Source organism: Schistocerca nitens, chromosome 2 (genome assembly GCF_023898315.1).
Source record: "Schistocerca nitens isolate TAMUIC-IGC-003100 chromosome 2, iqSchNite1.1, whole genome shotgun sequence".
NCBI classification, from domain to species: Eukaryota; Metazoa; Arthropoda; class Insecta; order Orthoptera; family Acrididae; genus Schistocerca; species Schistocerca nitens.
Genome location: NC_064615.1, coordinates 140,501,337 through 140,524,145, shown reverse-complemented (window position 1 = coordinate 140,524,145; position 22,809 = coordinate 140,501,337). Strand labels below are relative to the sequence as shown.

Here is a 22,809-nt window from a genome sequence, read left to right as displayed (position 1 = left end):
AAAATTCCAGTGGAAAAAAAAAAACCTATGTGATCAAAACTATCTGGACACCTCCAAAAACATACGTTTTTCATATTGGGTGCACTGTGCTGCAAGCTACTGCCAGGTACTCCAAATCAGCAACCTGATCATGAGAGAGCAGAATGGGGCACTCCTCGGAACTCACAGACTTTGAACGTGGTCAGGTGATTGGGTGTCATTTGAGTCATACATCTATACGCGAGATTTCCACACTCCTAATCATCCCTAGATCTACTGTTTCCAATGTGATAGTGAATTGGAAATATTAAGGGACACGTACAGCACAAATGCGTACAGGATGACCTTGTCTGTTGACTTGACAGAGACTGCCGACAGTTGAAGAGGGTCGTAATGTTTAATAGGCAGACATCTATCCAGACCATCACGCAGGAATTCCAAACTGCATCAGGATCCAATGCAAGTACTACGAAAGTTAGGCAGGAAGTGAGAAAATTTGGACTTCATGGTCGAGCGGCTGCTCATAAGCCACACATCATGCCAGTAAATGCCAAATGATGCATCACTTGGTGTAAGGAGTGTAAACATTGGATGATTGAACAGTGGAAAAACACTGTGTGGAGTGACGAATCATAGTACACACTGTGGCGATCTGATGCCATGGTGTGGGTATGGTGAATGCCAAGTGAATGTCATTCGAAAGCGCGTGTAGTGCCAGCAGTAAAATTTGGAGGCAGAGGAGTTATGGTTGGTCGTGATTTTCATGGAGGGGGCTTGCACCCCTTCTTGTTTCGCATGGCACTATTACAGCACAGGCCTACATTGATGTTTTAAGCACCTTCTTGCTTCCCACTATTGAAGAGCAATTCGGGGATGGCGATTGCACCTTTCAACACGATCAAGCACCTGTTCATGATGCACGGCCTGTGGCCGAGTCGTTACATGACAATAACATCTCTGTAACGGGCTGGCCTGCATGGACTCCTGACCTGAATCCTATAGAACACCTTTGGGATGTTTTGAAACGTTGACTTCATGCCAGATCTCACCAACCGACATCAATACTTCTCCTCAATGCAGCACTCCATGAGGAATGGGCTGCCATTCCCCAGGAAACCTTCCAGCACCTGATTGAACACATTCTTGCGAGAGTGGAAGCTGTCAGCAAGGCTAAGGGTGGGCTGACACTATACTGAATTCCAGAGGGTGCCATGAGCTTTTAAGTCATTTTCAGCCAGGTGTCCAGATACTTTTGATCACATACTGCAGATCTAGCCAGTGAAGCCAACAAATCAACAAAATTCATCGATCTGATTCAAATATCAGGTTTCAGTGCAAATTTCACTGATTTTACTCCAGTAAACGATGGGATGGGCTACCAACAAAAGTTTCAAGAAGGTTATTTTCCAAACACACTGAAGTACACAACAGTTAATCCACTATTCAAAAAAGGCACAAAAGAACATACGGCAAACTATCGCCCAGTCTCTCTTCTTCCATCACTGTCAAAAATATTTGAAAAAGTAGTCACCACACAAACTCAAAATTTTATAGAAAAATTTAAAATAACCTCAAAAAAATCAGCATGGATTTCAAAAAGCCAAAACCACAGTATCTGCTATAAATCATTTTGTTGATAAAATTAGCTGGTCCCTGGACAACTCACTGCATGCCACAGGAATTTTTTGTGACCTATCAAAGGCTTTTGATGGTGTGAATCACTCCTTGCTACTCTGTAAACTGGGAAAGTATGGAACTAGGGGCACGGCATTAGAATAGTTTAATCCTATATAACTAACTGAAGACAAAGAGTGGTTATATCGTAAGAGAGAGGAACTTATACTTCAGAATGGAAAACCATTTCACATTGAATACCCCAAGGTTCTGTCTTAGGTTCAAATGGCTCTGAGCACTATGGGACTTAACTGCTGAGGTCATCAGTCCCCTAGAACTTAGAACTCTCAAACCTAACTAACCTAAGTACATCACACACATCCATTACCGAGGCAGGATTCAAACCTGCACCTAGAACCGCTCGGCCACTTGGCCAGTTTCTGTCTTAGGTCTCATTCTGTTTCTGCTTTACATATACAATCTGCCGCTTAACAGTAAGTGTCACTCAGTTTTATTTGAAGATGACATATCTGTAATCATTAAAATAACAGTACCGACCAAATCCCCCAAACTGTATTAAATACTTTAGAAAAATTAGATACCTGGTTTGACTTAAATGGGTTAAAATTAAACATGGAAAACACTCAGTTAATGCACTTTAAAACAAAACAAGCAAAATTAAAAGATATTCAGGTCTGTCACAGAAACCAGGAATTTCAGGAATGCAATTGGATAAAGATCTATCAAGGGATACACATATACCTTGCAAATAAATTAAATAGCCTAGCATTTGCAAAGAGGATATTGTGCAATGCTGCAAGTATGGACTTAAGAAAAGCACTACATCACTCCTACTTCGAGTCAGTAATAAGGCATGGAATTGTATTTTGGGGTAAGTTACCCCATATGTGCCGAATATTAAAACTTCAGAAAACCATCACTGGAAATATCAACAATGTAGGGCAAAGAAAATCATGTCATCCAGTCCTATAAAATCTAAATACATTAAATGTTTCCTCAGTATATATCTATGACCTGATTATCTTTATTCATAGTAATCCTAATTTATTTGTAGCAAATCATTTTCAACAGGATTAAAACATGAGAAAGCAAAACAATTGTATGCTGCCCACCCACTGTTTAAAACTTGAGGCCCAAACTCCAGATATTGTGGGCATGAAAATTTATAACGAAGTGAAAGGACGAGAACTACTCAGCAAAAAAAAAAAAAAAAAAAAAAAAAAAAAAAAAAAAAAAAAAAAAAAAAAAAAAAAAACCTTATACGAGAAACTAGTGCAAAAATGTTACTATTCAGTAGCAGAATTCATAAATAACAACCTGAAAATTTGAGCAGGAGAAAGCAAGTACTTAGGACTGTTAATTTGTAAAAGTTTGTTACTTTTTGAAAAAATTATTAATTGCTTACTTAATTAATTATTCAGCACCATATATTATATAACTGATATTATAAGGAAAACTGTAAACCAGTTTTAGTGTTTTGATGAGTCTCCTGCACATTAAGTCAATGGCTTGAAATTGTATGTTACGAGATAATTAACTTCTATTCTATTCTATTCTGTTCTGTTTATCACTGCATCACTTAAAATATAAGTTGTTTAATATACTAATGAAGCAAAAACTTCCAGTTTTTCTCAAGACAATATAACAATTACAAAACTTTGAGGGCCCGCTGAAAAGTACTGCCTCTGAACTTTTTACTTGAAAACTCTTAAAGATTTTTAAGTATTACAAACATCCTTATTCTTCACATCTCTACATTTATTTCTCAAGACACTCACCCTGGCAATGAAGACATTTCTCCCATTGAGAGACAGCTTGTTGGCACCATTACTGCACAATGTTTGACTTTGTTGATGGGACCATCTCATCTCTGTTTGCATCACTTCTTCACTATCAAAATGATAGGGGGTTCTTTTTATTTTTATGTTTTAGAAACAGATAAAAATTGTATGGGTTGTTGCAGACGTCATAGTGCTTGTGTGGGGTCAGGCATTGTTCTGCTGAAGGAGATGGTGCACCATGTGTAGACAAACTCTTCAAATTCGAAACTCGATTACAGTAAGCTGTTTCTCACACATGGACATAGTCATGTTACATGCCACCGTGTTACACGCTACAATTTGGAGCCCTCTAGCAACACAGGACTGCATATACACAGACATGAAGAATAAAGATGTTGAATTTTAGTAACATTGTTTTATTTAAAAAGTTTTAAGAGTTTTCACATAAATAATTCGGAGGCATTCCTTTTCAGCATGCTCTCGTAAATTCATGTCAAGTTTAACAATAAGAGATGCAGTGTTAAATTTCTTAGTCAAACTTGAAATTTCACCATCTAAAACCTCTAACGAGATTTAAATAGAAGAAAGAGTGAATAGAATTAAAGAAACAGCTGTTCTAATTGACATTATGCCTAAACAACATTAAATGGCAGCACTGTCTTGGGCAGAGCTACAGTTTACACGTCACTTCCGATATGTGTATACACCTCTTATAGCTCTTTGTTAATAATGCCACAACTCCAATTTATCCCTCCGCACCTGCCACTCCAACTTCCACACCGCAATAGCAGAGACTGTGCTAACATGACTTGTAGAGATTGATATAAAAGCTCCTCCCGATAACAAAGACTTTTTAAGAGTTTTGGTGGATCTTTATAAAAATGTTGTTAAATGGACTGCTGGATACAACAATTCTCGGGTAGCACTAATACGTAATTCCCTTCTAGAACCATACCTGAGTGACACACAAAACAAAATTCAAGCCCATTCACTCAGTTTCATTAGTTTCATAGCCATCTGTTCGTTTTCATTACTTTTATGACCAATAGACAACCTGATGGAAGCTGATAAGTGACAAAGACTAGTTTAGCATGTCTGGTTATGGGGATACAGTAAAATGTAGTGTGGGTGCAGGTTTTACTGAGAGAACTGTGGGATAGGGAAAGTGGTCTGGAAATGTTTTGCAAGATGAAACTTACTTTTAAATGTGCAAATACAGATATTTGCACAAATGTGAGACATGTTACAGAAATGAAAACAGAAGATACAGAACAAATTTAAAAAAATGTTCAGCATACGTAGCATACGTAGTTTCTACATCACTGTATATGCACAACTGAATTTCCAAGGCATGCTATTTTTATGCCTTAAGCTCACTTTATCATGGAAGCTTTTTTCAGTTGTCTTAATAGCCACATTTCAGATGTAAAAAATCCTCATGCCACAATTTCATATTGATTTCAGAAACAGTTTGGTTTCAATGTATGGGATGGTATCACTGAAGATCGTTTTATCCATCCATGATCTTCCACAATGTGTGACAGGTCCCTTATACTCAACACTCCTGCAAGAGGTACTGGTGGAGTTACTGGAAGGTTTGCCACCCTCAATCTGTCAGCAGATGTGGTTTCAGCATGATAATGCACTCACACATTTTACATGTGGCATCTGAATATCTCAGCCAAATCCCGTGGAAGGTGGAAAGGTCAAGGTGGACCAACTCCTTGGCCACCATAGTCGTCAGATTTAACTCTTCTCGAATTTTTCTTGTTGGGTCATATGGAGAGTCTTGCATATGAGATTCCTGTACAGTTGGAAGATCTTGCACGAGTTTTGGCGGCAGCACAAATTATTCACCAAGGACCACATGTAAAAAATTTTTACATACACTTCATGCAACAGACAGCAAAGTCGCCCAATGGAGCAGCTCCTGTAGAGCACACAGGTCAGAGATGGTTGCCTCTGCTATGTGCATATCATGAAGTGGGAGATATGGAAGTGATCCAATCTGGAAACTTGCTTTACATCCAAATGATTTTTGGGCAAGGGTCTCTTACCACAATAATACTTACTAAGTCTCATCTTTAACCCCTAGAAGAAGCCTGTAATAACAGCTGTGAGTCACCTCGTATAATTATCAGCACCTCACCCATACGACTAGCATGTTCTACAATTTATAAAATCAAATTACACTTTGTGTACGATTAAAGATAACCAAGAAAAACAATTTAGCCAGTGCAGTTTCGAGTGGCTGTGATTTTTTTAAAGAATGTTGTGGAATGCTTAGACAACATGTCATGTAACTTTGGGAATTTTCTCAATAATCTCCATGATATATTCAGGGTTGGCAATGCAAAAAGTATGTCAAAAGCCAAGCGACATGTTCCCCCAAAACTTTCCTTCTAGGATCACGTTGTCTCATGGAAGATAACGAAACTGCATGTCTGGAATGTAACACTGTACTGAAGGAAAAGCAGACCATTGGAAGTGGAGAAGAAATTAATCTGAACAATTCCACTTTTCACTTTAAATTGAAACTGACTAGTCACATTCCATTACATCTGTTGTTTGTAACTGACAGGAATAATTTACTTTCTAATAATAATACAGGGCTAATATGCATCATTTCAGACAGATTCATATGAAGAATTCTCATGAATTGCAACCCACCAACAATCAGGGTATTGGTAGATTACAATACCATCATTCAAATAAATTTTAAAACTGTGTCATCTGCATGTCTCATCAGTATTCTTTTGTTTGGTGCAGGTAGGACTGCCTCCAATCATGTTGCTTGTCGCCAGCAGTTTGTCAAGGTTCTTGGGAGTTTTACTAACGTCATCATCAGTTCCCATTAGATCTCAAGCCTGTCCCTCTATTTTCCCAAAATTTGGAAGATATACAGTCAAAACTGTTTTTGAGTGGTCCTTTTCTATGCTAGTTTCTTTGCGCTATTTATTTTGTGCAGGTTTTTTCATGTGGTCTCTCCCCGCTGCATTTCTTTACTATGTTGTAAACAATTATTTGTTATAGTTATTTATAAAATTTCTGAATAGTTTCTTTACTCCAATGTTTTTGTGATCCCAATGTACCGCACAAAAACAAGTTTCACTGTACATAAGCAAATGCAAGATTTGTTTGTATATTTATTTACTGAAATTTTCTTGAATCTTTAGTATTTCTCCTTTCAATTGTAGGAAGCAAAACAATCTCTGAGGTGTAATGCGACTCGACAAGACTTACACATAAAATTTGTTGTCCTATTTTTTTAACATTCATGGCACATTTGTCCTCTTCATGAGTTGGTTTTGGACATGTGTGTTGGCTGGTATAGCTTTAACTGCCTGGTACATCTGTTGATTGAATCACAATTGAGAGCATGCGATGTAGTAGCGACCTTGAATTTCTCTTCAGTAGCAGGTGAATTATCCTTGATCCATGTATCACATATTTTCAGTAAAAAGTCATAATGCTGATGCAGTATGAATCCATTATATGTTGTTGTGGTCTTCAGCCTAAAGACTGGTTTGATGCAGCTCCCATGTTACTATACTCTGTGCAAGCCTCTTCATCTCCAAGTAACTACTGCAACCGATATACTTCTGAAGCTGCTTACTGTATTTGTCTCTTGGTCTCTCTCTACGATTTGTACCCCCAAACCTTCCTCCAGTACTAAATTGGTGATCCCTTGATGTCTCAGAATGTGTCCTATCAACAGATCCATTCTTCTAGTCAGGTTGTGCAACAAATTTCTTTTCTCCCCAATTCAATTCAGTACCCACTCATTAGTTATGTGATCTACCCACCTAATCTTTAACATTCTTCTGTAACATCACATTTCAAGAACTTGTATTCTCTACTTGTTTAAATCGTTTATCATCCATGTTTCACCTCCATACTTTGCTACACTCCACACAAATACTTTCAGAAAAGGCTTCATGACACTTAAATCTATACTCAACGTTAATTGCATGCACTTTATAAATCACAATTAAACAGGTGTAAGACCACTTTTTTGACCATTTTATAGTTCTCCTATTCCTTAGTAACTGCCCTATATACAAGGACGGTAACCAAGGAATTGGTGCACTCAATCCACTTCCTTCATGTATTTAGTATAATTCAATACATTATCAGGTTTCTGAATAGTGTAACTGGTTTTTCTACATAATTCTGTGTTTCAACTAAATTGATTATGTATGGCAGAAATCATTTGTGTTATTTCGATCTTAAATGCTCTCCATAATTTTGTGAGTATTTCACCTCTTTTGTTGTTATATTTAGTTTAAAATGCACTTAGTTTTGGTTGTGTTCTGTAACTTTTCCAGAACTCCTCTATTTTGCTGCAGTGTTCCACAAACTCAAATTTTCCACACTGTTATAGTAATTATCCAAATATAAATGATCACACTTTCCACAAACACGCATCAATAGTTCAATCACTGTATCCTCTAAAGCCTGTCCAATGGGAGGGTGGGAGGGGTTGCACGAAGGCAAAGCCCAGCAGGAGGGTATAACCACAGGCTTCTCTTGTAGTTGTTGCACTAGAGTCCCGACTGTCAATTATTTCATTTAGTCCTGGATGGTTTTCGTGAATGGCACATACTATTCTTGTGTTCCATCTTGCTCGACTGTCAATTATTTCGTTTAGTCCTGGATGGTTTTCGTGAATGGCACATACTATTCCTGTGTTCCATCTTGCTCGACTGCTGGAATGAATGCATTACCAACAATACTGTCACAACTTGCTGTGGTTTTCAAGGACCAGTAAAATAAAGCAGGAATACTCTGAAGCATGGACAAAAAAATCATTAATGATCACCCAAAATCACCAAGCAACTACAGACCAATCGGCATATTACCTGCAGTGCCAAAAGCAGTGGAGTATGTTATTCTTGAATAACTGATAGACTATCCGAAATCTTACAACATCCATGATAAATATCAATTAGGTTTTGAAAACAACAACATAACGGCAGCTGAATTAATCAAATTGAATGAAAACATCAGTAAGTGCCATGGACAGGCGTGAAGCACTCATTTTAATACTATTTGATCCCAGCAAGGCTCAATTATTTTTTGTGCTACTTTGATAATGAAACAGCTAAATTTCACAAACAGTGAAGTACTGTGGTTCGAGGTACAAAAAAAAAAAAAAAAAAAAAAAAAAAAAAAAAAAAAAAAAAATCAACGAGTCATCTGTATATCAGATAAGTCATCACAGAAGCATGTGCTCTCTAGAGTCCCCCAGGGTTCCATATCCTGGGCCCACTGATTTTTTCGCTACATATCAATGATATTTCATATGTGCTACATTCTTTTAATTACTGTTAATGACATCCAGTTTCAAATGCCAGCCCTAAGAAAGCTGCTGATGGCAACCACTGTTCAACATTACAGTGGGCACAAAATGTGGGTTTTAAACTAAATTCCAAAAAGTCTCATGTCTTCCTCACATCCCACCTGAAGTTGATCAGCAAACGTCTTCATTAAACAGTTCCTCCGATACTTCATCATGTCTAATTACACCACCAGAAAATAAAATATCGTAGCACAATCTTGTACAAGCACCGGTAAGAACAAACTGTCACAGCATACAAGAAAGCTTACATATTGAACAAAAATAAGTCCTATCTTCTACTTTTATCTAGTGAAAGCACCAGATAACTCTAACTAGCCATAAATACTTATGTAATATTTGGTTGTTTGATCACTTCATTATTTCCTATTCTCACTTAGGGTGGGTGCAACTAAACAAGCGACTTGATTTTCACACACTCAGCTTTTGTCATCAGTGCTTAGTCATTAATGTCATCAACACTTCTCCTTGCATATCAAATATCTATCATCATTTCATAACTGCAATGCCAGATCATGTACATCCAGAATGTTAGCTATACCTCTGCATAATGTTAAACCTGTCTCCAACTCCTTCATTTCAGCCACACAACTCTGGAACAAACTACTCAGTAATTCTGTATTATCCAAAATCATTGCACTTAAGATCAGAACTTTACCTGTCACCAAAGTGGTTTCGCTTTCGGCACATTCCAGTTGCTTTCCTTTTGTTCAACTGCAAACTAGTATTTCTGTTACACTGTAAACAATAATCACACATTTCGCATTTCTATCTATTCCTGGTTTATTTCTCCTACCTCATCTACTAACCTCACAACATTATTCATCACTCCTCCACTGATTAGTTAACTTTTTCTCCAAAGTCAATACTTTCTGTGTGGTTGCCATATATTTCTGACAGATATAATTACTCAGATTGCACAAGAACATAACAAGGAAATTGCTTAACACAATGTTAGTAAGACCAATATACCTGAAATTTCATATATTCATTACTGCCTCTATTATTATTATTATTATTATTATTAATTGCTGCTCATGTAGTTTGCATATTGCAATATTAACTCACTAAGGATTTCTAGTAAATACCAAACTCAGTTTAACTACAACTTGCTGGACACTCACAGTTAACTGCTTTTATATTGACAATTAAGCAACTGAATGATCTAAACAATAATATTTTAACACTCTATTAGTAATACTTACAGTTTTCCTGTAAGGTCCATCCATAACTATTACTTGTTGACACTTCTCATTCATACATGTAAATCTGAATCTGGAAATAAAAATGATGAAACAATGTCAAATATTAATGGTGCAACGAAATAATATAGAAAATATTTGAATTCTGTCTGGTGGCACAAACTGAAGGTAGGAAGCTATTGCATCATGATCAACTGCAAATACGAAATCACACATCTGCCTGAGAAAGTGTGTGCCAAATATATGCCGCAATCACAATATGCTGCACAACCGTTGGAGGAGGAGGAGGTTACATGGAAGAAATCTGTGATAAACGCCATCAAAGTAGTGGGAATGAGCAGCAGCTGACCTCCGGTGTACGAGGACTGTTCAAAAAATTCCGGAACATTCATTATTTCATGTCAATGGTGTGTTGGAGCAAAATGCAGTTGGCATCCCAGCACATACCGGTGTAACTGCTGGAAGCTTCACAGTTGTATGTCAGTCAGTTATAATTCAGTACTCTATGGAGTAGAACGTTAAATTTTGTGTGAAACTCAAGAAAACCTTTACAGAGACGCACCAAATGATGCAGGAATCCTACACTGATGAATGCTTAAGCTGAACTCGGTGTTAAGAATAGTTCAAACGGTTTAAAAATGGCTGAATGGAAATTAAAGGTACTGCTCGTTCAGGATGCCCTTCTACGTCTACCGACGACACTCAAGCGAGGAACGTCAACGAAATTGTGTTTGCCAGTTTCAGTTGGATCACATCACGAAATCCTGACACAGTATCTTGGAACGCATTGAGTTGCCGCCAAGTTCGTCCCACAGCTCACGAGTCAAGACCAGAAAGACGTTCTCCTCATAATCTGTAAAGAGCTTTTGGATCATGCAAATGAAAATGAGATGTTCCTTAAGAGAATCATAAATGCTGATGAGACATGGGTTTATGGTTATGATGTTGAGACTAAAGTTCAGTCTTCACTATGGGTTGGGAAAGGGTCTCCATGACCAAAAAATGTCAAAGCCATGCTGATATGCCACAGGGACCAACTGTTAATCAACGGGACTATAAGGATGTGTTGCGACAATTGCGAGAAAATGTAAGTAGGGAAATGCCTGAATGCTCCAAAACAATTCATGGTTCTTGCATTACGATAATGCACCCACAATTTCCTCCTTGTTGGGGCGTGACTTGCACAAAAAATGAAATCACTATGCTGCCTCGTCCTCTCTACTCTCCTGTGTTCTTTTACCTCATCTACCATTGCAAAGCTTTGTCTTAAGCTTTACAAAGGTAGATGAGGTAAAAGAAAATTCGCAGACGGCACTTCACACAATCAAGCAAGAGGTGTACCAATACTGCTTCCGGAAGTGGAGAAGCACTGGGAGTGATCTATTGATTGTGGAGGAGAGAATTCAAAGGAGACCTTGCACAATAAGTAAAAGATAAGCATATAAAAATTTTGTGGCCAAAGTTCTGGAATTTTTTGAACAGACCTCATATGTACAGCCTTATTTTACACATTGCAACATTTGTAATGAATGTTTCGAACTGTACCTTTCAATTTTCGGGTACCATTTTATAAATGCTTTTGACTATTTTTCATTTCGTTGCTTACGATATTTGGTGCCTCTCATACTTGAACTTCACTTGGTTTCCTTTGAAATGATTCCGCCTTGCCTAGGACAACCTGGTCCAAAAGTCCAGTCTAGATTCACACATAACAAACAAGTTTAAATTCAGTACAAGTTACCATCTGGAATGATCTGAAATCAATCACACAATCAGAACTTAATAGGTGTAAAGTCCAAGTCTGAAGAAGGGAAGTCACTGCCCTAAACTTGGAAGAAATTAGAAGATAAACACCTCAGAGTTCGGTAGAAATTTGGAGATGCACATTGCAAAATGACTGTCTGACAATGATTCCTTAGTGAATCTCCAATTGATGGGCTGTGAACGCAGCTGGTGCCTGGCCAGGAGAGCTCAAAAAGTAACTGGTTCAATAGCTGAGACCAATCTCCTGATCTGTTGCTGAACACTGGCCTAAATGCTGTCATGCTCATGGATACAGTGCAAGCTGCTGGTGGCCACATGACATGCTGTAGGAAAATAGTGTTCGTAATAATGGTGCCATGGTCATGGAAATGCACTCTGTTGGCAGCAGACTTGGTGTCTCTCTTGGCGGCTGCCCGAGACATGGTGGACAACAAATGGGTGTGTTGCCGTTGTTGTTGTCCAGAACACTTACCAATATGTGAGAAGATGCAAATTGGTATTTCGCTTGCAGGTATTTGTGCCTGTTGTGGCAAACAATGCATGAAGCTTCGCCACCTGTGGGATGTGAGGCTGTTACAAGTTTGCAGGTTGCTGTCTTGTAGGAGGGATACAGCAAATATGTTCTTGGATTATGTGCAATTAACAGCATTATGGCCATGCGTCAGTGAAACCCCCATACAATAATGTCAAACAACAACTCACGATTTCTAATATGAGAAACATGGGTCAACACCTGCCAGCAGGCTATACACTCGACACTAATAGTCGTCAGCACGCCTCCATCCAACTCACATTCCCCTCTAGCACCACCTGTCCGCAGTCCTCGTCCATGTCCTCCACAGTGGGCAATGAATCCAACACCTTCGGTGCGGATGCACAATTACGTCTAACCTTATGTGATAATCTCCAGGTAGTACACACAGAAGCTGCAATTTTTGTACATGTGGCTTGGGATGAGTGAGTACATTTGCAGACAGAATGGGCTACACTGCAAGTATAGCACTCCACAGATTGGCCAAGGATAATCTATGCACCATGGAGTGCTTTATTAGGTCTAGATAACATTACACTAATTTTGTTTATAATTAAATAGGGGGAAATGGACATATTTCTTCACACAGCTGCTCACAAAAGTATCTGAATTATTATGTAAACTGAAGGTAGAGGGGAGAGAAAGAAAAGGAAAGGTAAGGTAAGGAACTATTGATGTCCTTGCATCAGGACTTTATGCAAAATCAGCAGGAACAAATGAAAATATGAGCCGGACTCGGACTCACACCTGGGTGCTCCAGTTTACTAGACAGTTTGCCTTACCCACTGCACCATAGAGACACAGAGTTTATCGCAATTGTACAGACTATCTCAGCACACCTCCATCCAACTCACATTCCCCTCTAGCACCACCTGTCCGCAGTCCTCGTCCATGTCCTCCACGGTGGGCAATGAATCCAACATCTTCGGTGCGGATGCACAATTATGTCTAACCTTATGTGATAATCTCCAGGTAGTGAGCATGGAGGACAGGGAGGGGGAATGCGGATAGGTGGTGCTAGATGGGAATTTGGGTCGGCCTGGAGACGTGTCAAGATAATCTGCACAAATGCCATAAACACTGTGTCCAGATGGTGCAGTGGTTAACACAACTGCCTAGTAAGCAGGAAATCCCATGTTCAGGTCCTGCTCCAGTATATATTTTCACTCATCACTGCTGATTCCACATAAAGCCCTGATGCAGCTTACATCGATAGTCCCTTCCATTCCTTTCCCTCCACCTTCAGTTTACATAATACGTATCACAGCTGTGGATTCCACATACAAACAACTAAATTGGATCAACTACACCACTCCAAATGTGTTGTAATTCATCAGCATTTGGATAAAACAGGAGGCTTTGAACAATGGCATACACAGTGCAACTTATGGCAGCTGCTAAGCACACCAATATTTGAGCTGAACATGTTGGAGAGATACAATGGAGAACCATGCAATAGGACTCAATCAATCGCACACACATTCTACAGCAACCACATGATAACAGCTGAAGTTAAGCAATCACACATCCATTTCATTTTCACAAAATACAAGTGGTTTCACATCTTCATTTCACTACAGTCTGGGTGATTCATTTTACAGGTTTGACTAACAAAATAAAATGATGCTATCTTTTTTTTATCAACAGGACAACAGCAAGGATTTGTTTATAGCTACAACTACTGTATTCAGATGTAAAATAAATCTCACACTGGCTGCAGGTAAAGCCATCAAGAATAGTTCTAGGCTTGCAGTCACCACAAAGTGTATCTTTCAGTGACAACTGGTTGGGATCACTGCTATGGACAGTCCTCCTTCCTGCTCAGACTTTTAAACAGATGTGAGCACTAAACATTCATTGCTTTCAGCCACCATCACACACAGCAAGATCCCTGTGGTTAGTATCAGAAACACACATTTTTAGGTCAGAATCAAGATTTTGTTTTAAAAGAAGTCAAAATAATAGAAGAGCCCCACAAAATGCTTGGGAATGCACAGAAAAGTAAGATTAGCTCATTTCATCAAAATAGTAGAGAACTAAGTAATAAGGTCGAAGATTTTTTCGCCTGTTTGGCAAATTTAGAAAGCACTGTAAAGATAAGACATCCTTTGCCCATTTGAGCACCACCTAGCCACAGGGTTAGATTAGTTACATATAAAAGATTACACTCTAGCAGCTTACTCATGCAGAATTAATATGGGAAGAGGAGGAGTTGTTAAATAAATTAAGACAGAGCACAAGTTCATAAACATCGAGACAAGTAAATTTTGTAGTGGTAAGAACACAGCAGTGTGTGCTTGTGAATTAATACTGACAAATAGTTCACTTTTAACTGTGATTCTGTACAGATCCCCAGTGGGAAGTTTTGAAATGTTTATGAGCAATCTCGTTTCCTTGCTGTGCTATCTATCACACCAGCAAGCAGTCTTTTGTGACTTCAATGTAGATTTTCTAAAGGGTTCAGAAAGGAACAATGATCTGGAAACCTTATTTGGCTCCTACAATTCGATATCAGAAATTAACTTTCCTAAACGGGTGGATAAAGACAGCAGGATCCTCACTGATAATGTTTTCTTTTGTTGAAGCTCAAAACAGGAAAATACCTGCTTTCGAGTAACAAATGCTGAAGCTCAAAACAAGAAAATAAGTGTTACCCAGTAACAAATGCTCTCTGATCACGATGTGCAATTAATTAGGATAAATAATAGAGTGCCTTACAGTACGGATAATCCTCAGTGGAAATCAGAATAATTAATGACCCTAGGACAAGAGTTTTTAAGAATAGTTTACACGAAAAGATTGATATCATTGTTTGAAAAATAGCTTTTGACATAAGCTAATCAGAAAGAATATTAAACAGCCAGAGAGATTATAGAATCTTGTGAAATGAAAATGAGGAATGTATCTTTTGGCAAGAACAAGTAGAGATACTGCAGTAGTTGCACACTACAAAAAGTAATCAAAATAACTAAGAAATGTTATTAAAAAATTAAGGAACATGCATTTCATGTCAGAAATCAGTCATTCCAACAACACACTTAAGGCTATATGGACAACACACTTAAGGCTATATGGAAAGTAGTCAAATGAGTCACAACAATCACTCACAGAACAGGTTAATCTCAGTACTGACCTGAATGGAAGAGCTATAAATGATGAGTCACAGGAAACAAATGTATTTAATAATCATTGCTTAAATATAGTAGGAATCATAAGGATAAAAATACAGTAGAAAGCATAGGGATAAACAGCTCAAGAAAAAAAATCACAGCAGTATGTTCAAAAACAACTCTCATTATGTTCAATCATCTGAAAGTATCACCAACTTCAACTTTTTGTTCTTAAATTAATTATACATTCTCTCAAAAATAAAAGCTCATTTGGTTTTGATGGTGTTTCCAACAGAGTACCCAAGATTTTTTCCCATATAATAAGCCGCTTACTATCTGAAATACACAATGCATCACTGACTCGTGGCATTTTTCCAGAGAGATTCAAATATGCCATTGTCAAACAAATCTTTCAGAAAGGTGATAAGACAGTTAAATGTTACATGCTGTTTAGGCAAATGACATTTCACACTTCTTGTGTAGTACAAGGGAAGATTGTCTTGACAGAATAACACTGAGTAGGTAGCGAGTTGCAGAACGTACACTGGATGCGAGTGTTTGTTTTTGCATGTGCAGACATTAAACAGCAGGTACGGAATATGAGAAAACGGCAAGGTGTGATGACAAGTAAACGGCTTTCTGCTTTGGGCAGGACCTTTTTGGAGTCGTGGCTTGGCGGTGACTTGACAGTCAAGGAGCAACCACACTCTCCGTGAATGAAGACGAAAGACATGATGATTTTGTAACAAATAAAATGTGTTGTAATCTTGGATGTTATGTTGAGCCTTTGAAATATATGCCATATGAAAAGTTGTGTTCTACTTTAATTTATGAACTGCTCTAATGATCTGTACAGCACTCAAGGAAATATATGTTTCTAAAAGCAAAGTAGTGGATGGGCTTTTTTGTGACATGAATGGAAGTTATCTTATTTTGCTTCAATAACAGCTGCAGAATGTGAATAAGTCAAGCATTTCCTCGGCTACACATGGGGTTCCAGAGGCACCGATTAGCAGGACCTCTACTTCAAGAGAATGAACTGCAGCGACCGGATTTAAAAAAAGAAGAGGGGTAAATAGTCAGATATTACATCAGGTGACAGGTCTCATGAAGTGTTCTGATTCAAGGAGCAAGCCAACAACAGCATAAAACACTTCAACATATGTCAATAAATACCACCTGTTTCACTGCTGACATCATTTCCCAAATTTTTTTAGAATATTACCCACACAGTAGTATCCTCAGCAAATAACAGTTTCGGTTTTAGAAGGGTTGCTCTACTGAGAATGCCATTTTCATGTATACTCACTAGTTTCTACAAGCATAAAATAGCACGAGATGGTATTTTCTGCGAGCTATCTAACACATTTGACTGTGTGAACCACAGTATTCTGCCAGACAAACTCAAGTTCTATAGGATTTATGGTATAACAAACCAATGGGTGATGTCATAGCTAACAAAAAGAATGCAGAAAGTTGCACTCAATAATTCAACCAATATAGTCCAGAGACATAATTCTGATGAGAGGAATCGCATATGGGGTTCCCAAGGCTCAATCTTAGGTCTGCTATTGCTCCTCACACATGTAACCTATCGTCCACCTAATATACAACAAGCAGAATTACACTGATCAACCGGAACACTATGATCACCTATATAACAGCTGATATGTCAGTCTTTGGCATGCATTACAGCAGCAATGCGTCACGCAATGTAATTAATGAGGCCTTTGTAGGATATGTTCGATTGGGTTTACATCTGGTGAGTTGGGGGACCAGTAGGTCTAATGGAACTCGTCACTGTGTTCCTTCAACCACTCCTCCATACTCCTGGCTTTGTGACACGGCGCATCATCTTGTTGAAAAATGCCACTGCTGTTGGGAAACACAACTGTCATGAATGGGTGTAAGTGGTCTACAACCAGTGTATGATACTCCATGGCTATCATGGTGCCTTGCACAATTGCCACTGGACCCATGGATTCCTTCATTAATGTCCCTCAAAGCATAATGGAGCTGCTGCCAGCTTGTCTCTATCCCACAGTACAGGTTGGGCGACTACCCCTCATTACAGATGTCAGACATCGTAGGCTTGGAAGACTGGTAAAGCAGGACAGGCAGTGAACTGTGGCAGAGCTAGCCTCAGACTTTCATATTGGACAGAGTACAAGTGTATCTTAAACACACAGTGCACCAAACACTCCTAACGATTGGCCTCCACAGCTGACAAGTTGTGTATGTGCCAAAGTTAACACCAAAACATCAGCAACTGCAACTGAAATGGGCACATGATCATTGGCACTGGTTGCTGGCGCAGTGACAGAGTGTTGCACGGTCTGATGAATCCCGACACACACTTCATCATGCTGATTGCAGAGCGTTAATCTGTCATCTTCCAGGGGAACAGTTCCTGTTCCCCTGGAAGATGTCAGATCCCAGAATTCCTGTAGCTGTGTCCTTCAGTTCATTGCCAGAGTTGAAGCACTCCCCTTTGAGATGTTTTTTAGCAGACCAAACACCTGATACTTGTGGTGTGACATGTCCAGGCTGTAGGCTGGATGCTCAAACTGCTCTAAGTTGAACTTGAACTATGTGTGACCTTGGAGATATGTAGAGATATGTAAACTTCATTTATTGTGAAGCAAAATCACTTCATCTGTGAACAGCCCAGCCCCTTTGCTTCTGATGGACATGCGTAGGCTACAGAGTGTCTCAAAGTACACGTCACTGTTAATGTTTTTTCCGTATTCAAGTAATTTGGTGAGTACTGGGTCTCAGACACCGAAAAAGATGGTAAGCATCATCTTGCCTGCTGAGGGGGCCGCTTTAAATTTTTTAGGGGGAGATTATGACACATGCTTCAATTGCACACTGTCCTGCTTTGACCTGGCTCAAAGTGATAACACCAGCTCTCATCCCCGGTGACCATACTCTCCTGGAAAGCAGTGTCTTCATGATACCGGAACAGGTACTACAGCACTAGCCCCATACACAGTTCCTTTTGCAGTTCGCCGAGTTTATTCGGAACCCACTGCATGCAAAACTTTTGGTAACCCAAACTGTCAGGCGCAGTTGACCACACTGTTCCAACACTGGATCCCATAATCACTGCCAATTTTCGCACTGTGACATGCCAACCACTTTTCACCAGGTTGTGCACCTAGCCATCGAGTTCGACCATGATTACCAAATATGCCACACCTGGTCTCGGACCATCACTCAAAAACTCCCAGCCTTCAAGAAAACAGGCACTCCATTTTTCTCACTAACTTGCTGGACAGTCTGCCCTGTACGCGATCATCATCCAGAGATGAATATTGGCCGGTTTAACCCCTTCTGCAGTCAGAAATCTGATAACATCTTGGTGCTCCTTAACTGTTGAATTTTGCGATGTAAATCCATAATGTCCTCACATGCACTGCCATGTCAAATGGATGGAACACACAACTGCCTCCTCCTCTCCAACGTCACGGGCCCGTCGCATGTGCACAACCACGCCGGATACTATATTTGTGTCCCTAGATGTCACACTACACTATACCAAAGTAGCATATGCAAATTTAATCCAGTATGGTTGTTATGATGTTTCGAATCGGCTTTTGCAGATGAGTCAGTGTCTGCAGGAGTTCCGAAGGTAGCCTTAGATAGAAAAAGGTGAGGGAGCAGAAGGAAGGAAAGTTGGTGATAAAGAGGAAGAAAGTGAGCGGAGCGAGTAAGGGAGAGAGGTGGAATGAAAGAGGGGGGAGGAAGGAGGAAAGGGAGGGAGGGTGGGGGGGGGGGGAGAGAGAGAGAGAGAGATGAAATAGGAGGAAGGGGAGGGAGGAAGAGTGATGAGAGAAGGCATTACACAATCTGGATTGGGAAGAAGTGGAGTTGATCAAAGACAGAAGAGAAGGACAGTGGCAGCGCTAGACATCAGCGACCGCTGATGGCCTTGCCCCCCTGTGGGGCCTCGCAAAAAAGTTGGGTTGGGTTGGGTTGTTTGGGGGAAGAGACCAAACAGCGAGGTCATCGGTCTCATCGGATTAGGGAAGGAAGTTGGCCGTGCCCTTTCAAAGGAACCATCCCGGCATTTGCCTGGAGCGATTTAGGGAAGAAAAAAAGTTGTTGAATCTGCTACAGTTTTAGCTACTTAGTTGTCTGCCATATGAATGTTGTAGTATTTACCCATGGTCATCAGGCAACATTACACGATAGGCAGTGCACCAAGCATACAAGTTTGGGACTGCAGGCTGGTTCTGGTAGGCCTATTACATTACATGATTTGCGTGGGCTATACCTGTTGCAAATCGGTGCATGCACACTAGACGACAGTAACCCGTGGAACTTGAAGGAGTCTGTTTTGTTGTAAAGTCCTTCATACAGACTAAAAATTTAAAAAAATAAATAAATAATTACATTTTATACTTAGGGGGGAAGCTGATTGCCACATTAACGAAAGATGCATGTTAAATAGAAAATACACTTACTTTTCTTTACACCAAATTCACAGCCCACTTGGTATACACAGTTTTTCCTACATGAAACTTCGATCCAACAAGAAGCAAATGCAGCAATGCTCTGTGGCCAGTAATGCCAGCTCTGTGAAACCAATCCTACCAACTTATACTTCACTCTTTTTTCAAGTTAATGAACTAGTACAAGTGAACAAGTCTTTTGAAGGTGTGGTTGAACCAATTTCCACCATGCATACTAAAGGAATCCCATCCCATAGGATACAAATACATTTCTTGGCATATTCATTTGGCTGCTATCATACATGACAGAATAAAAAAAGAATTCTGCCACGTATGATAATCGCACACCCTATTCGCTCTATACTATGACATTAAGTACTTTAAGTACCCTACTGTACTTATCAATGTCCTTAGTACGAAATGTTTTTAGATCATCACGTCTGCATGACCTTCAAGAGACAAGAGAAGTAGGGAAAAAATGGGAATCTGGTGCATCAAAAAGAAAAAGAAAGGCTAAATGATTATATCCAACCAAGCTATGAGTTTGAGAATGATGAAATTTCTTAAGAATACTTCAGACGTAACTGCTCCAGAGGCCTCCAATGAAATGTCTTTAGTTTCTGATACAGAACCAACTTCAGAGTCGAATAAATCTGTTGCCCTTTCTGATACAGCATCAGAGTTGGGTGAAACTGCTGTGATCTGAGATTGTGAGCGAAATAGACTTCAAAAGTAATAATCAAGAGCAAACTGTTCATATAAGAGAGTCATTTATAGAATTACTTCTGGGAAAAGTGGGTATTTCCAGTAACAGATTCGCAGTGTCAACTTAATTCAAAATGGTTCCCAACAAAACCTAGAGAAACATGATGAAAGTTGCTCCAAAGATGCAAATAAAAGACATTTTACTAAATTTGGTTTTACTAGAAGATTGAGTAATGGCAAAAAGCACAAAGTTCATTGCTTTCCATGTCGGCTCTTTTCACACTTGCAAACACACATGTTAAAAGACAGATATTGTGACTGGAGAGATCTGGGTAGAATATTGCAAAGGCATAAACAAAGTCAAGGACACACAGAGTGTGCAATCAGATGGATGGAATTCTGTAAAGGAATCAAATGTGGAGAAACAATACATAAGGAAAAGGAGAGACTGACTGGTGAATCACACAGGTATTGGTATAATTTGTATGAAAGATTGATAAATATTATAAAATACTTAGCTTCACAAAATTTGGCGTTTGGAGGGCTCTGAGAACCCCTTAACCTGAATGATAGTGGAAACAGTGGAAATTTTATAGACCTATTTAAATTGTTATCCAAAAACACAGTCAAACAAGCAAAATATTACGCCTTCGTGCTCGATTGTACCAGGGATTCAAGCCATGTGGAACAAATGTCAATAATATTAGGATTTTGTAATTCCTTAACTGGAGAGGTAGAGGAACATTTTGTTGGGTTTACTGCCATCGCAGAAACAATGGGAGAGTATATAACAAATGCAATTTTAAAGAAACTAAAAATAATGGCTTAGACATCAAAAACTGTCGAGGACAGGGATATGGTAAGTGTACCAATATGGCCGGCATTAATAAAGGTGTTAGAACAAGAATACTCAATATTAATACATGAGCTTTGTTTACGCTGTGCGGATGCCATAGTTGGAATTTGTTTTTTTGCTAGATGCCACTAACACTTCTACAATAGCTAAAACGTTTTTCAGTTTCATCAATGAAGTTTATGTGCTCCTTAAAAAATAAAGCCAAGTGTTGGTATCTTATAAAAACTAAATTGAAATTGACATTGAAACCTCTGTCTGAAACACAATGGGAAAGTAGAATCAGAGCTGTAAAAGTGATATATTTGCAATTTGAAGATGTCAACGAAAGGGTGAGTGACCTGAAATATAGAACTGATGATTCCGGAACTCTTAACAACTATGAAGCAGCCTTGAAGGAAATATTAACTGTTGAGTTTATTGTTGCAATACACATGTCGTATCAGGATCACCACAAGTTTCCCAAAGTGAAATTCCCTGGTATTTCCCTGATCTCGAGACAAGTTTTAGCATTTTTCTCTGACAAATTTTGAGATCTGAAGGGTAAGTTACGATGTAAGTTGAAAATCTATCTTTGCAGCTCAACATCTTTTGCAATGAACTGTTTTTAGATGGAGAAAGCAACCCAAATGGTATATGTGTTTAATTAAGACCACTGAGATTATTTTATTTCAATAAAAGGAAACACATTTGGTGACAAAAATACACATTTTCTTGGAGTCGCAAGACAGATTTGAAATATCTTCACTAATTTCAGAGATAAAATCAGAAAAAAATAGGCCTCTTGGGTTGGGTTGTTTGGGGGAAGAGACCAAACACCGAGGTCATCGGTCTCATCGGATTAGGGAAGGAAGTCGGCCGTGCCCTTTCAAAGGAACCATCGTGGCACTTGCCTGGAGCGATTTTAGGGAAATCACGGAAAACCTAAATCAGGATGGCCGGACGCGGGATTGAACCGTCATCCTCCCAAATTAGGCCTCTTGAAAGAAGTGTAGAAGGCAGGGAAGAATTATGCAAGCCAACAGGGTAGGTGACTGCCAATAAAATGTTGGTTCTACTATGTTCATTATTGTCGGTTATTACCCACTGTGTTATATCTATTATTTTACAGGTATTGTGTGACTTTTCTTTCAAGAAACTAGTACATCTGCCTAACATCACATTGGACTCCCACGAGCATGCAGAAGCGCTGCAACATGAAATGACATGGACCTGACTAATGTCTGAAGTAGTATTGGAGGAAATTGACACCACAAATCCTGCAGGCTTTCCATAAATCTGTAAGAGTACGAGGGGGGTGGAGATATCTTCTGAACAGCATGTTGCAAGACATCCCAGATATGCTCAACAAAGTTCATGTCTTAAGGAGTTTTGTGACCAGCTGAAGTGTTTAAACTCAGAAGAGTGTTCCTGGAGCCACTCTGTAGCAATT

At 39.2% G+C, this 22,809-nt stretch overlaps 1 protein-coding gene across 2 annotated transcripts in view; it reads right to left on the bottom strand.

Moving 5' to 3' along the window:
- The window catches only part of LOC126235841 (DNA polymerase alpha catalytic subunit), a 330,143-nt gene that overhangs the window by 42,977 nt on the left and 264,357 nt on the right, over window positions 1-22,809 (bottom strand). For both annotated transcript variants that reach the window (XM_049944704.1, XM_049944705.1), the window contains one exon: window positions 9,960-10,029. In XM_049944704.1, the coding sequence (XP_049800661.1) occupies window positions 9,960-10,029 (70 nt within the window). The remainder of the gene's footprint in view (window positions 1-9,959; window positions 10,030-22,809) is intronic.